The following is a 16,892-nucleotide window of genomic DNA, read 5'->3' as shown; positions in this document are numbered from 1 at the left end:
TGGCCCACGACCAAAGTGAGATTACTTTGTACATTCTCAGCATGGTGGGTTTCTTATAATTATGCCCCAATTTAGATCGCATTCTTCTGAGGAATGTTAATACTTTAGAACAATAATCAAATAATTGCATCTCATTAGAACCCCGGGCTGCCAGTCCAGCCAATCAGTGTCCATTGAACATCTGCATATTTCAGTGATAAATAACGCCTGGATTCCATGCCATTTTGCCCACCCAGTCACCAACTTCCCGCAGCTCCCTCCACATCCGTTGTCTTCCCCAACACCCTACGATCCTACCCATTTCACCCCGCCTTCCCCCATTGCAAATCACCTAAAAGCCTGTAATTACTTTCCAGTTCGCATCTGCCATTTTATGAACAATTATGACTTTATCCTTTAAAACAATTATCAGGGGTAATGGCAAAGGAAGGCCAGCGACCATTATAGCTATATTACCACATTGGAATGTCAGCTGTTCCAATGTACAAAATAAAGGGGGAGGCTTCAACCACTGTTGCAGCAGCGCCTCCTACTGCCTCCCAGCCCACATTACAAAATATCCCTGCATTTCCTTTCCTTTAGTTCCTCAGCCAATCCCCTAATTTGATGAGTGATGTAGCCGCCTAGCAGGGTGTTTTCTACTCACAGTGTCAAAGGGGTTGAAATGGGGGATAGTGGTTGAGAAAGGTGGAGCATCCACATCACCCTTTTGGTTTGTCAGCAAGATTCCGGAACCAGCAGATGAAGGAGAGTCGGGTAGTATTTTAGCAGCCCACACCGAGATCGATAATGACCTGCGGAGGCTCTATATAACAGGCGGCATTAACGCCGTTAGTGGTTCCTTAACCAGGTTTTGGGATTATCTCTGCCATCAGTTACAGGTCTGTCACTGTGGAACTAACTAAGAAGCAAAGCGCTCATCCCTTAAAACATAACACTATGAAAGAGATCATCCTATATGGCCAATGCAGTGAAATGCACTCCACTTTAATCTACTGCAATATTTGTCAATCTTGATAAAAAATTATAAACGGTGGGTAAGCTTTCAGAATACGACAGCGAAATGTTGACTGCGAAAGGAAGATCATGCACGCCATTTTGAAGGCCCTCATTTGCCTTGGATTGGAAGGGGAGGTTCATCATACCTGAAACAGTTCCGGTGGTACAGCTTCCCGTCCACCAGGTGCCTTTGCACCAAGTGAACATGCTTGCCACACATGGCGCAGTTGCTGCTAACAGTGCCACTGTGGCGGTTGTTCGCTGAAAGATCTCTGGCCTTGCAAATAGAAAAAAAACAAAAGATGATTTACCCTCAGGAAGGTGTAATATTGCTCACCATCAACAATCCCAGAGAAATAAAAGAGCTAGGAGAGATCATGGACATCCCTACTACATCACAGACTGGTTCCAAGCCACGGTGCATCTTCTCCTGAACCTCCACAAAGTCATTTGACTCAGCTACAAGATAACAGAGCATGCAATCTTTGAACAGGTTTGTTCCATATAGAACATCATAGCATGGTTAAGTCTAAATAATGCCCCTCCCCCCCATATTACTGAATACCACACATACTGGTTTGCTTTAGTGGAGGGCACGCCCTGCTTAGCTAGCACCATTTCAGTCCCTAACACGAAAGTAGTTCTCTATTCTAAAACGTGAATGCAAAAGGTCTTACTGGCACTTTCAATGGAGTGTTTGCAGTCACTGGGCTGTGTTTCTGCACAGATGTGATAGTCCGGGGCTTAGGCGAAGGTTGTGCTTGAGGTGACTTGGGGGCTGATGGCTTATTCGTGTCTGAAAGAATTTTCTTCTCTTTTGGTTCATCACCGGACTCCGATGGAGGTCGTTTGATACCACCCAGGCCCCCAACTGGAAGACAAAAAAGGTTCATGACTTTAGCAAGCAAACCACCCAAACACGAAAAGTTCACAAACTCCACTATGAAAGAAGTAGTGTCAAGAAAGCCAGGCTTCATTCAACACTAAACCACAAAACCAGCATGACAACAACAAAATATCAAGGGACGATCGCTTCACAACAAACTCCATGAAATAACACATCAGGTCCTATAACACTGGGTTAGAGAGGTCACCCATCTTCCCAGGGGCTAAACATTTTCATGCCAATTAACGCAACAGGAAGAGTTGGATTTGGCATGGGCGCCATTACTGCCAGCTCGGAACCTCAACTGTAAAATGGCTGATTGGTCATTATACTTTTCTATGCGAAAACAGTGGTGTAATATGCACCACTGCAACAGATGAAACCTCTGTAACCTTTGGCGCTCAGTTGTTTTGGACTACAACTACCACCATGGCTATCCTGTATAGTCAAAGGTGAGGGGACATGGGAGTCATAGTCCAAAACATCTGGAGAGCCAATAGTTCCAACTCAGCCCAGGGATGTTATTGGTTGAAGGGTGATGGGAATTACTGGAGCCCATGATCACATTTTGCCACCATCATTTACAAGTGTTTTGCATAGAGCCTTCGCATCACCCTAAAAGTATTATTAGAGGAAAGGGACTCCTTTCCTTTCCAACACCAAGATGGGAACATTGCCATCTGTTACATTTTGGAAACCACTCCCCCTTTGACCTTGGACCTCAGGTCCCACCCTCTTTGAACCCAGAATAAGAAGTCCCAACCAGAGGTAGAGATTTAACACCTCAGAGCCCCTTTTCCTTGAAGTCCTACGCCACTGGTCGCACCGAAAGAGGTCCAATGACGCACCCCTTTTGGGGAGTGGTTTGTGTATATAAAGGAGCCCTTGTCACATTCCTGCACTGAAGCCGGAACACACATAGTATCTTTTCGACTATGAAAACAAACAGACAAACCACGAAGAGCTACAGCTACCGTTACGCCTTCCAATAGTGGCATGAAAACCATCAACGACTATTGTAAGCTGCTGCCGCAGGAAGAGGATTTGCAGCAACTTGTATAAACCCATGAAAGGTGCAAAGCACCAGGCTTTGAAAATGATCTCAGTCAGAGGTTGTCCAAGATGAGGATTTTCTGGCGTTCACACTGTCCTCTGTGATAATGCTGCTGAAATGGAGGTTGAGGGAGTGTCTATAAAAGGGCTCAATTCTCTGGTGTATGGCGATGTGGGTTTTCTGGATGGCTTAATTGGAGATGTTCCAATGTCCCCTTCACCAGAAATAGAGTCTGATTAGGGCTATATAACAGCGGAGAAAGACTAACCAGAAAGCCTGATTCAAGAAAAAAAAGCAATTCTCTCTTTTCACAGCCATGTCCATTAGATAGGAAGTCCAATAAACAAAAAAGTTATTACCGTTTTCATGAGATTACTTTTGTTTTTGAATTGCAGAATTCAGCACAGAAAATCTTAGGTGCCAACAGTCCAGCATCTTTAGGCAACACTGTCGATGTTCACTGTCTGCGCTCTTCAAAAAACAGAATTAAAGTACAAATGCCAAGAGAAGTGCAAGAACTGCTTATTTCGAGGACTGTCAGTGATGGTGAAGGAAATGCAGACATTTCTGTTTTTTATCGTATTTTCAGTGAACAGTTTTGGAGCAATGGATGTGAAAGCTGGTTTGACACCATTTTATTTTTCTTTAAACTGATATGGTCTCAAAATGGACAACCCTCAACTAGACACTCAAGAGGGTTTACAAACATCAGATGTCTACAACGCCAAGTCTTTAAAATGTTGAGGCTGCTGTATAAATGGTCAGGAAAGTCTGCTTATCCCTTTATGGTGAAGATCTTGCCAAAGGCCCTTTGAGAAATCAAGCAGACATGCAATTCTCGCCTAAAAGTGCAATAGCATAAAGCTGAATGCTCCACATCTGTCACCGGACAGCATGCACCACACCAGACCATAGACCCTGCAATAGAGTAATGAGTGTCCCACTCACATGTGTCAACACTTGGTTACCTGTGAGGATTAAACCTGGTATGCATCTTTTATATATATTTAGATATACATATATATGTTTTTCTTTATAAGAGAAGCCACCCATGAATTATAGACAAAGGGGGAACCAAGAAGGCAATTGTACCAGAATAGAACACCAAAACTTTAATTTAGTATTTCTGGTCACAAATGCAAGATTTAGTAGAACATTAGTTCAATGAATAATTTAGTATTAAAAGATGTGTTATTTGATCGAGAATTGCACAAATTGTTGAATGCCCCTAGTGTTTGACAAACATTACTTACCCAGTAATACTCATTCTTTCTGGTGCTTGTATCTGTTGAGTCACAAGCTATGAATATTCCAGCATCAAGTGGATTTTCTGGGAGTACTGCAAGTTGTTTTCTTCAGAACTAAAAGTAGTAAATCTACAGTGTTCCCGTTACACTTTCCTGTCTCTACCTTTGTTTTTTTATTGCAGTTTTCTCATGTGCACTTTTCTTGCACACTTTTGCTCAGTGTCCTTTTCGCTGATTTCTTTTAAATAAATGGGGCGGGGGTCTCTCCCCAAACCCCCCCGCCCTCTACCCCACGCAACACACCCTTGTCCCCTAAGCTCAAAGAACATGTATTTATAATGAAAACCTATTTGAAAGAGCACAAGAGGAAACTGCAGTTGAAATGCAAATGCCTTCCGACTATCCCTACATTTGCCGATACCCATACTGCCCTTCGGTGTCATACACTCTGAATGTTTATTCCCCACATTGGTATGGTCAGAGGAGTGACCTGGTACTGCCTTCATTATGCCATTAATTCAAGAAACATAAAATAACAGATGTTGTGACTATGTAGTTATTGAATGACGTAATGGCTATAACAGGCATTATTTTACGTTTTTTAATGAAATTCTTTAAGCAGAAATCTCATGTTTAATTTTGTATTTTGTGTATATATGGGTAACCCAGTCACATTCACGGTTACAAAAACATTACAAAAACTGTAGAATAATGCCGAGGATTTTGAAAACTTTGGGGTTGTTAAAGCTCTGTATAGAATGGCACAGGTGGATAAAGAGTCTACCAGCAGGACATCTGCGAAAGAGGGATTAAGCAGTCTGAAAGAATGCTCTCTTCATAAGAGCTAAAAAGAAATAAATAAATATAAAAGTAAGAGCTAGTATATCAGGCATTATTGGCCAGCAGATTTAGGCAAGCTTAACAGATATGAAGAAATCTACAAAGCACAAATATGGTAACTCAATCTATTTTAACAGTAATAGCTGTATTCTACAAGTATGCCTTGGCAGACATTTTGAAAGGCAAGACTGGGCCAAGAGTCACTGCAACTTTTGAGCAAAGGAAGATTCCCTGCAATACTGCAAACTTGTGCTGGAAAGCAGTTTTTGAACAGCCCATTTAAAATCTACTAAAACTGTATACAGTCCACCATTTAATGACTCTTGACAAAGTCAAAAGCGGTTGTGAAGCGTTTTAAACAGAACATTACAAAAGGAGATATTTCATGCCCCAGAGAACTATGTGGATGCGTTGCAATCTTCTATTCAAGTGTCCAATCTTAGATACCAGAGCACCATTAAAACCAGCCCAAAGTCAGAAAGATCAAAGCATCAGACAGATTCCGAAACTCAAGTTGAAAGGATTTTAATTTGGGAATCTTTACAGTGAGTTGATAAATTATAACTGGGGCAGGCAGAAAGTGCAATGGAAATGTAAGGATTGGCCCAGTGGCTTGCAATAATTAAAATTTCAAAATAGATTCTCTCCAGCCTGACAACGTTCCAGGGTTTTCTCTCCAGAATGATCTCATGCAGCAAAAGAAAGCCCAAGTCTCTGGTTTTCCAAGCGACCAGGACTTTCCCTTTTCTGAGGCTCTTTGAAACCATGGCTGACTCTAGATGGTCAAGGGAATGTTTTCCCTTTCTCCTCCCGTCCTTTGTTGTGAAATGGTCTTATTGGTCAGTGGCCCGTTATTCTTCTCTGGGATCCCCATCGTCTACTTCTCAAGACTGCCTACCACAATGGAACGGTGGGGTCCTGTGTCAAGGGATTCATGGACCTGGTTCAAGAGCATGGCAAGTCCCTTAGTCCTGTATATGGACAGGTGAGTTTGGCAGGACACGTTGGTGGCCAACTATTCTGCGGTCTCCTCAATGACTTGCAATGATCACCTTTACTCCCAGTGAGCTAGCCACTCTCTTCACCTCAAGCTGCTTAAACCACCCCAACCTGCAGTTTTCCTCTTCACTTTCTCTGGCTTTTCTTAGTTTTCCCTTTTCTGGAGGCTCCTCCTAATTCTGTACCCACTCTGTTCCCCCTTCTTCACCTATTTGGGCATCTCCTTCCTTCGGACCTCTGTCTTCCTCTATATGGGAATTTTTCTTCCAAGAGTCCCCAACAACAACTCCTTCACACCCTCTCAGCAACTCCTATCCCAGTTCCTAATCTTGTTCTCCTAAAACGTACCCCTGCTCTCCAGGCTTTTATTTCCTTTATCCATTAGTGCATCAATTCCCAGTCCCCTTCTTCCAGTTCTTTCCTCTTCCGTAACATCCTCTTGCCTATAGACTCAGCCGATTCATTATTCTCCATCAGCATCTCCACAGCTATAAACAGCACCCATCTCCCACCCTTCATACAGTGTATACACTCCCCCCCCCCAGTTTATTCAACCCTTTGGGAAGCATTCTCAATATTCTTTTCTTCCTGCCTCTAACTTTCTTCACCACTTTGGATGCTACAGTCCCCAATATTAAAATCTCTCCACACTCTTACTACCTTCATCTCTCTGGGTACTAGTGTCATGACTCTCCAAGTTTCTACTTGCTCTTACCTTCTTCACCCCCCTCTGGGTGCCTTCTTCACTCCTCAGAGCACCAACCTCCTCCTTACAAATGACATCCTCTTTGGCAACCTGCTCCTCGCCTCTTGCTCCAGCTCTCTTGACTCCTTGATCTGGACTGCTGGGTCGGTCCTCTAGGCCCCAGGTTCCAGAATGAGAGTCTGCACCCGTGCCCTGGAATTGATGAGGGGACGTTATTGGCTGCCGCTCAAAGGCTAGCTGAACTTGCTCTGGATTTTTTTGGGGTTACATGAAACCTTCATCAGGCCGGTCCACCATCTTGCAATTCGTTATGCCTTTGAAGTCTCTTTAATCCCCCAGAACGTGAAAGGAACACTTGTATCAAGTGCAGGAACTCGGGCCTCAGAGAGAATTTCTCTGGTGCTCTGAAGCAAGTTTTGGGTTACAACGGGATCCTTGACCACAGTAACACGTTTAAACAATACCTTAAATACAAAGGGTATGTCAATGAGTCGGTGTGGTTTTTTTCCTCAGGGATTTTGGGTCAGGCCTGTGTGACCTTGAGGCTCTTTAACCTGTAGCGGGCTCTATATACATTCCGACTAGAACTGCCCCCGCCTGGAGACAGGGATTGAATGGGGGTAGCTTAGGCGTGGGACCCACAGTCCTTGGTCACCCCACTGGAAGACCACAGAACAAGGTAAGTGCGTTTCACCCTTGCCCCATACCCCCATAAAATGCCTTAGCGATGTGGGAAAAAGTGAACAATAAAAGTTTCTGATAAAGTAAGACATCACACTTAAAATGATGATATGTTAGGATCGCCAAGACGACGCATACTTATTAAGGAAAAGGGTTCGAAATTGCTGAGTCATTCAGCTCCTGTTCTACCATAGGAGAGCCTGGTTAGCTTAAAATCAACTGCTACAAGGAGCTATTTTTGGCTAAGGACGCCAACCGGTCCCTTGCATACATGCATATTTGGCATTGACTGAGTGCTTCATATTGTTACTAAAGAAGAATTGGAACACTTCTAGTACACATTTAAACCTCATGGATCACACATAATGGTCAAAACCTCAGAGTGTGCATCTCATGTAGAGGCTAGACTCGCTGTGCGCTGGATACTCGCTCCGTATTACCCAGCAGTAGCACCTGGCTACTAGATGATGCCTACCACCCAGGAGTAGGTCTTAGTTCCTACTTATCAAATCTTAATTTGAACCCAGAGGGCTATGGGCAACAAGTTGGGAATGTAATTTTTAGAATTAAGCAGATTGAATTTGGGCAAGGTGAACATCTCTACGGTTTTAAAGATTATGAGAGAGGATATTAATCTGTTAGTCTCTAGGACGCAGTTACAGAAGAATTCCCAGAAACCAGATTGGCCCATCATGTAGAAAATATGTTATAGAGGAAGGGCAATGTCACCAACAAACTATGCCTAGAGAACTAGCTCAGGTGGCCTGAGAAAGCCAACCACTGGGTAAACAAACTCTAAAAGCCATAGTTACAGGGCCCTAGGAAAATGAATATGGAGAATTTAGCATTTTATATCACCTTACCTTTCAAAACTTCGATGTAAATGTTTCCACACAATCAGATTTCTAACTTCACAGGGAAAGTTACTAATGACATGAGTTTGAATGGCCCTTGGGAAGTAGCTCCGATAGAGCTTCAATATCCACATATGTTTTTGAACTCCTTTTCTCCGGACAGAATGTTTAACTACAAAGTAATATTGCACATTAAAAACTATCCAGCCAACTCTACCCGTGTTGTTAATGCCATTTTGTAAATGCTCTATTTCCAAGTTGCAGAATGTGCACTCGCCACTAGCCGTTGGCCAGTGGTATTTGACTCTTGGCGAGTGGGAAATGGCATGCTGTGGGTATGTATGGAATGGAGGCGTTGACTGACTTTTTATAGCTGGCTAGTAGCTTGCAACTTCAACTTTTGCCAATGCTGCGACATTCTAGTAGCCCACATACTGGATGATAGTTACATGCCTTTGCTGAGATTCATGCAAGTCAAAGGTGACAATACAGTGCATAAAGCCTGGTTATGTACTGATCAGCAGGTTTTATCAAACTGAAGACTACATTACGGTATTCAGGAAAACCTATGGAGACCTTTCTAGTTGACCTTTCTAATTATAGGGACTACCACCATAACCAAGCCCTCTTCAAGGGGCCTCCAACATGCACAGGGCCAGTTCAGGGGGAACATTTATAATTCTTTAAAAGAGATATTCCTTTTTTGAGAAAAGACTTTGAAATTGGCCAAACCACACGATAAAGTGGCACTGTCTAATAAAGACCGATGAGGCAGGGAGTCCATCATCAGCCACCGCTACAACAGCCCAAGAGGGTTCTGGTTGCAGTTCTATAGTCTCTCACAAAGGAAAAACCACAGGTAAGAACAGAAGTAGGAAGAAATAGAAAATTCAACTGAATTAACATTTCTTAAGCGTGAAAAGAAAGGACATAACTATAGCTTATTTGCATTGTGCCTCACAAACGACGTGATCGATCCAAACATTACTGGTTTGTTGTACAACCTACATAAGCTAGTGTTGAACTCGGCTTTTTCATGTAGGTCTCATTGCTAGCCGCTGTGTCCCAACTATCTTCTGTTGAAAGATCTGTGTCTACAGACATGTACCTCAGCCTTAACACTCGATTGCATCTGGTGTTCAAAATCCCACAAAAGCAGACGCAGCAACATGCATGCAGATGCTAAGTGGCACCCCATCGCATTTCCTATATCCACTATTTTTAATCAGGTCCCAGTTACTCCTGGAGATCGACGGATAATGCAAAGTGATCAAATGCACACCCATATAGCCTATAACAAAAACATTTTAAAATGACAGCCGAGTCTCTTAGGCATACCTTTACTAGAACGCAAATGCTGATGTGAAGACACTGCCCTGAATGGGGCCACCACGGGTTTAATGGCAAGTATGCAGACAAAAGCCATCATTCTGACTTAATAGGGCATCTGAACGCGGAAGATAATCCAATTATCAACGGAACTGACTCAAAACAAAGACACACTGTCTTATCAGCAGAAAAGCAAAACTCTGCAACTGCTAATCGTGGCAGCTAGTTTGTACGTTAAACCTGTCTGGGTGACCTTCAGTGTCTTGCTGGCACACGCTTTAGCAATACACACATCAAATGAGTAATAGAAAGTGTTTCTTTAAAGATTTTCAGTGTATCCGAGGGCAGTCGTGTCGCCAGCCAGGATCACCTACTCCTGGACAACTTCGTAAAATGAAAGTCATAGAATTTGTAGATTAAAATGCCTTTTCTGGGGACTACAAAGCAAACCCATTTAATTCCCTTCACCACAACCTCACATTTGCGGATTTGTGCCATGACTAGGCACCTATGCCGGTGATACCTTATGCTCCATGCTTTAACTTCACAACGCTGTTCCTGAACATCTAGCAATCATGTCTGTTACAGTGAACAGCTTAGAGATTCTGGGCTATCCATGTCACAGGAAGGTTATGTTAAAGGGTACGGGCATACCCTGTGGGCATATGGTTTGAATGCCGATATGGAAGCCTCAGATCATTAGAGCTTCGTAAATGGCAGAAGGGTGCGGGTGGATGTGAGATTTGGGCAAGGACTGGCTGCCAGCTGGAATATGAGGAGCTACAGGATGTTCTACTCCACTACTCAAATCACTAAAGAGCAGATGCTGTACTTCCAAGTGAAGAAGCAATTTGGATAGATTTCAAGTTGAACATTTTCTACTCTGGCAACACTATGCCAAGCAATCTTTTTTTGGGGGGGGTGGGGGGTGGAGGGGGTTATTGTAGCGACACCATTCAGAGGGTCTGTCCAACCAGCTTGCCCAAGACTCATAGTGGATATCGACCCTTATTATCAAGATGGTTGCATTATATGTAGTGCCTGATCAAGTCAGTGTTTGACAGCCTGCCAAAATGTCTGCCACACCTTATTTATGATTACTCTATATTTCGCCCCCCCATCCCCCATGGCATTTAGAAGGCTCAGATTGATACTTTCCTATATACCTGGCTAGTACATGGGTAAACATCTGCATGGAACTCAAGGGCTTAAGCTTTCAGATCAGTAGTTCCTGGTAGGTCGTCATGCTGGTTGTTCAATGTTGTAGTCTGTAGTGGCTCTGTGCTGCGATGAGGAGTACCTGTCAGTAGGTGGAAGTACGGTGTCTGAATGACTGACAGTTGACTGAGCCAATGACTAAATGACTGGTGACAGGATAGGCAAGAACGGGCTGACTGTTTTCAAGGGAGTGGCGTTGTAAACACAGTCCGTGACAGAGAAGAGTCACACTTAAGATTGTTTCAGATTCTCCCCTCGCCGCCATTACGTGGGACAAGATATAATGCAGAGGGTTCCTGATGAGGGACTAGATCACGTAGCTAGGCCTGGGTGACCCAGGAAATGATTTGCACCTCATTAAGTATTCATGACAGACTGACTATTAGTGAAAGGGAGTTAATTATTTCAATATGAATGAGAGGGGAAAGGAAATGGGGACACGTGCCCACAAGGCAAATGACAAATGTAGTAAGGCGAGGTAAAGGATAGGAACTGTTAGTGGCAGCTGGTCACTTAGCTTAGTGTGAGTTATAGAGGTGTGTTGACCCTACAGGTAATCCAGTGTGGAAACTGGCGGGGGTCTTTAATCAACCCCTCATCCCAAATGGGGAGGTTTAGGAGTTTTCCTGGTGAGCAAAGGTCGTCATACGATAGGGTCTCCCCACAGCTAACCCACCGGTCAGGACTCGTACTTCAACAGACACCCTTGCTGCCTTAACAGCTGCCAGGTGAGAGGAGAAGGAGTTAGTGCAATCTTCGTCATCATAGGCGGCTATTGCCTTTTTTGGCTTAGTGGTAATGCAGTGTTGGACTCAATTCTGAAGATTACAGAACTAAAGCGTGAGGGGTTGGTTTAATGTTCGAGCTGAGGTTTTCCCTAGCTAAGTAAAAGTATCACACTCCAGTTTGCCTTCTCCAGTGGTTGAAGTGAGAGGGAACGGTCGGGAGCTGTGTTCCACTACTTCTATTTTTTACTGTTAACAGCTCCACTACTTTTGCAACCATTTTCACCATTCCTGAACTGTTCTTTGTGAAGTTAAAGCACACTTCTCCACTGGATGTCAGTTCCAGCTAAACTGAAATCTGATTCAACTCAATTGGCTGCCAACCAGCATGACCACAACCCTTGATCAATGTGTTGCACGTTGCTCCCTTCCTTCCTACTCTGTCCACCTCTGGAATCACAGTTCCACAAAGATATGTTGTGTGATTTTAATACAACAAAGTGTTATTTAAAAGCAGCCCGTTTTCTTGGTCCCTTTCTTCAAGACTTGAATGTCACACAAAAGGGGAGACACACACACACACGCTACTTCCTTGAGGGAGATGCCTGTGAGGACTTGTGCCATTTCTAATGACTTGACTTTCTTTTTAGCAAGCAGCGGGCCGTGTTAAAAAGGCCTGCAAACATGCCATGTCCAGGGAGCCTGTGTTGATGACGCAGTACACGTTGCATAATCACTCTCCCTGTGTACCATGCGTTTGCTAGTTTATTTGCTTTAAAAGAGAACATGCAACTTTATCGTAAAGAAGAACATGAATGTTTCACTGAAAGAAAACATGCTTCAAAGCGTTACACGCAGTAGTCCTTTAGAAGGGTCTCCTCTTACCCATTTTAAGTAAGAAAAAACAAGACTACACGAAAATGGACTGCAGCTAAAAGCTGCCACGAACAAAGGGTAAGTTGAGTCTTATATTAGTGGTCTGTGGTAGACGTATAATTGGTTAAAAAAAGTGGCGGTTGTTTTCAACACACAAAAACATGCATCACAATATCAGAGGTATGTTATGTTACAAGAGTATTTGTATAGCGCTACAGTGCTAATGTTGTAGCTCCAACGAGCTATCCGCCGAAAAATAAAATACAAACATTTGTGTTTAACAGCAGCAATACAAACATGTTTGCTCCACTTGTGAATGTCTGGGGGCACAGATAGCAACTGCAGAAGCTTTTCCCGCGGGTAGTAGAGACTCGTGTGGCGGCTGGGAGACTTGGGTATTCAGACAATGGTACAGAACTACTGGCATAAAGTAAGCTAGACCAGTAACTAGCCGCCAACTGAAGAACGTGCTTTTAGGCATAGATTCATGAGGATGTATTTGTATCCATTTGGCAAAGTCCACAGTTTAGCTTTTCACAGCTGTTTCCCGTCCCCTTTAGTGCAAGACTGAAGATATGAACAGTGCTGCACAACAACGTGGCACATTGCCTTTTGACTGTAAGATGTTTGTAAAAAAGTAATTTAAAAAAAAGTATTTTTAATACTTGAAATTGACATATGTTGATGCTTTCTGGCTCACGGAAGTCCTCTAGGTTTGAGCACGTGTTCCAATATTGTACAACTGTGAGAAAGAGAAGTGCTACTATGCCTTATGCCGCTGCAGCCAATTTACCCTGGTGACCCTTTTCCTGTATAACCTTACAGCTCGGAGTGTCGTCATAAGTATGCAAATCACGCCCCTTTTCAGGCAGAAGACAGCCAACGAGTTTGAAATGGTAAAAACTACGGCGATGACTGTGGGGGTTACACACTGGCAGACGCGTTGCTGGGGGTTGGGGGCCTAAGGGGGCTATAGCCCCTGGTCTTTTGGTTGTAGACCCGGATAGAACCCTCAGGAGCTACAACCAAAAGGCTAGCTAGCCCCCAGTCCCGATAATTCTGACATTAGTGTAGCCCCAGGTCTTTTCCAGACCTAGCAACCCTGGTGCATAACCCCTACAGCCTTTAAGTGCCGATAATGAACACGGTATGCTTTATTTATATTTCAACTTACTTTAAAAGTTACAAACATGTAAACCATGCATTCCTAGTAATATTCTTGGGCCATGTAAAACTACAGTCTAGAACTCAGCTGTGGATTGCACAGTTAGAGGCTGATCAGAAAGGCAGAAACAATGTTATCCATTAATTTACATGTGTCTATTTTAAAGTGTTTTAAAGGGTTAATAGTTTGTTTCTGTAGCATGTCAACGAATTGGACATTCTTTAGCTCAGATGCATTTCCAGGTCCTAGAAGTGACCAACAGACTATGGGCCTCATTACGAGTCCGGCGGTAACCGAGCCGGAAAAAACGGCAGATTACCGCCGGACTCGTATTACCATTCAGCCTCCGTGATTCCCGGAATTACCGGGGCATTACGACCCCGGTGACCTGGGAATTCCGGAGGCGGAATTGTGTAAGTCATAGGACTCCATGGGGATGGAGACAATGGAAACACCGGTTCCGTCCATGACGGAGCCAGTGTTTCCATTTGCCCCTGCGGGCGGGTGGCGTTACCATTTCCCGCCTGCAGGACTCTTAATCAGCCGGTCCGGAAAGAACGGTGGTGGCGGTTTTACCACCACCGTTCTTTCCGGACCAGCAGGGTCGTAATGTGGCCCTATGTTTTGTGGGTGACATGCACAAAAAACTAGCAGAAAGGCAAGCGTTCTAGATTCTTTCATCCCAGAAGGGATGAATGAAGAACTCTGCCTTCATTGTTTTCTTTTAGGTTTTTCAAATGTCTACTCAGTTAACTTCATTGCTCAGGTGTTCCGCCTTATGTACAGTTATTACCTACTTAATTAGCTCAGTTTAATCTAATGCATACATAATGTTTTTATAAGCAGCCATTACACTCTTCTGGTTGTCATCAATGTTTTGGTTGATATTTTCTGCTTAAATTGTTTTTATTTCCTTATGATGGCTATTTGAGATGACCTTTTATGCCATTGTCCATCTGTTTGCACATTAATACCGATGTTGTCAATGCCATAACACTTTTATGCATTTACCCTATGCTTCCACTACTTTCGCCTTACTGTTCTTACTTAGCTGCAAAGACTGTCCAAGTTCTTATCCTGTCTCAGTCCTAGGTGTCTGTCTTTTCTGTACCCCCTTAAGCCTTCGAGTCCCAGGTTTGCGCATTATAATTGTAAAGTAAAGTACATACATTTAGCTTCCTTCTTTCATTACTGGTCTTCAATACCGATGGTTGTTCTTATTGACATTTTGTTTTCGATAGGCCACTTTCCGTTGTTTCTATATAGTCCTGCCTTTATTTCACATTTTTCATATTTCCAGTGGTTATTTTCTCATTTTTTAACCTGATACTTCCCCTCTTTTTATATTCAACTTCTACACATTTCACATATTTTTAGGCCGATTCACATATTCCGATACACCAGCAGTCAATTTCTGATTTTTCCCATTCCGGAGATGGGTGCTGCATGATGGTGTCATCACACAAGGACATAATCGCTTATGATCTTACTTTCCGTTCAAATCTGGTTAAATGCCATTATTAATCACGACTCATTTTCGGGAGGATAGCTCAGGGGCAACGCGCTCGCCTTGATAGCAAGATGACGCGGAGCAACACAGGTTCGATCCCCGGGTCCGCACTTAGAAACCTGCGGGTATTAAGCGAGTTATAAATAACCAAAGAGCGGACCGCCATGAACTTTTCAATGATCTCTTTTGCTACCCTTTGGTAAGGGAGTACTTTCAGGCATCGTGCTCGTCTGCCGGATTGTTGATTAAAACAGGTTTCTCCACCACTAGCGTGATGAGACTATATGCTACTAGCTACCTATACAAATTGTATCAATCTACAAATGTTACTTCCTAATAAGAGTGCAGCCATCAGTGTTGGAATTCTTCCATGGTCTTTTGTGTAGTCATACCAGTGCCAACCCAGTGTCAGGGTTGTCTAGGTGGCTAGAACCTTGAATCTCCACATTACTATCTTTCTACTGATGTAAGCATCAGTGGTGCCCACTCATTTTCTGTTATATATAGTTTCTGCCAGCGGCAGAGGCCTCCAAGCAAGCAAAGTACAATGTGTGTAGCCTGGGATTGCCAGGAAGCCTTTGAGAAAAACCCCTTCAGATCAATCACAAACAGCACTTAAAAGATGGCGTGTGTAAGTCCATTGCCACAGTATTATGCTCTGGTCACGGAGAAGGTACACTTTCTAATTTATGTATTCTTTCAACTAATTGTTGAAGTCGTAAATATGTAATCCATATATCGTTCTTCTTAAAAATCCAATCATTTATCTTAAAAATCAAATCTTATAAAGTAGGGATAGCGAGGCCCTTCAGACCATTGTGGTGGCCCTCCCAGCCAGGGCCCTCCCTTTGCTCTGTCGCAAAGGCAGGCACTGCAGAATGAAGCGCATAACCAGCCTGCTCGATAAGTGTGGCACTTCTCTGTTGATCTATGGAAGTATTGTTTAATCATCAACTTCGACTTTGTGTTGGCACCGAGGCAGCATTTCTGTATTTTAAAGGCGCAGCATTACGTGTGCAGGTGCTTCTGCCATAAACCAGCAGAGCCTGAAGTGCGCTAGTAATGCATCCAATGCTAGTTAATGTCTCATGTATTCGCCGAATGTAATGTGCAACCTTGCATGTGTAGATGCTACTATATGTCATGCACAGCTTGAAAATCCACAGTATTACCAATTCATGATTCAAGCATGCTGCAGTCACCAAATGGCCACAGCTAAACATATGAGGGCTGCAGTTGACATCACATGCATCAAACACACCTTCCAAGTCCAGTTAATGCTCCATATGCAAAGTATCATAATGTGTGTGGTGATACAGCACCTCATACCCGATTCCTTCTGCTTCTAAGCACCATAAAAGAGTGGTTATTCCCCTATTCTAGTATACACCATGTATTATGAAAGTATGAAAGCTAAATCGGCCCTGCCGCTGGATTAAAATTGGCAAAGGACAGGCTGGCCCCATGTGGTAGGCGCGCAATTCACTTCTGGCCTATCCACCAAGACATCTCAGATAGCGACCATAAGGGAGGTACTGTACAGCCTCACAGGTTCATGTGCTATCGTATTCCAAGGGGAGCCTCAAATGCCACAGTAATGCCTTCCAATGGCGGTTAAGTCCTTAAGTGTATAGCATTAGCCCAATTAGCCTTTAGGTGGCACAGTATTACAATCATTTTCAAAAAAAGTCTCGATGAAGTTTCCCAAACCCCGTTTAAAATCCCTTTAGGTTTTCAGTTCGTGATGCTGACTCGAGGTAGTTTGTATATTAGCACAGCTATTATTCACAGTTGTTCCTTGAG

At 43.4% G+C, this 16,892-nt stretch overlaps 1 protein-coding gene across 2 annotated transcripts in view; it reads right to left on the bottom strand.

Annotated features, from left to right (window-relative positions):
* Positions 1–16,892, bottom strand: part of MICALL2 (MICAL like 2) — a 316,518-nt gene that overhangs the window by 140,620 nt on the left and 159,006 nt on the right. For both annotated transcript variants that reach the window (XM_069647644.1, XM_069647643.1), the window contains exons 4-5: positions 1,677–1,870; positions 1,146–1,276 (exon numbers count right to left, since the gene is read on the bottom strand). In XM_069647644.1, the coding sequence (XP_069503745.1) occupies positions 1,146–1,276; positions 1,677–1,870 (325 nt within the window). The remainder of the gene's footprint in view (positions 1–1,145; positions 1,277–1,676; positions 1,871–16,892) is intronic.

This window comes from Ambystoma mexicanum, chromosome 2q (assembly GCF_040938575.1).
Source record: "Ambystoma mexicanum isolate Mex_15411 chromosome 2q, UKY_AmexF1_1, whole genome shotgun sequence".
NCBI classification, from domain to species: Eukaryota; Metazoa; Chordata; class Amphibia; order Caudata; family Ambystomatidae; genus Ambystoma; species Ambystoma mexicanum.
Note: the sequence above shows the minus strand (reverse complement) of the source record. Positions and strands in the feature narration are given on the sequence as shown.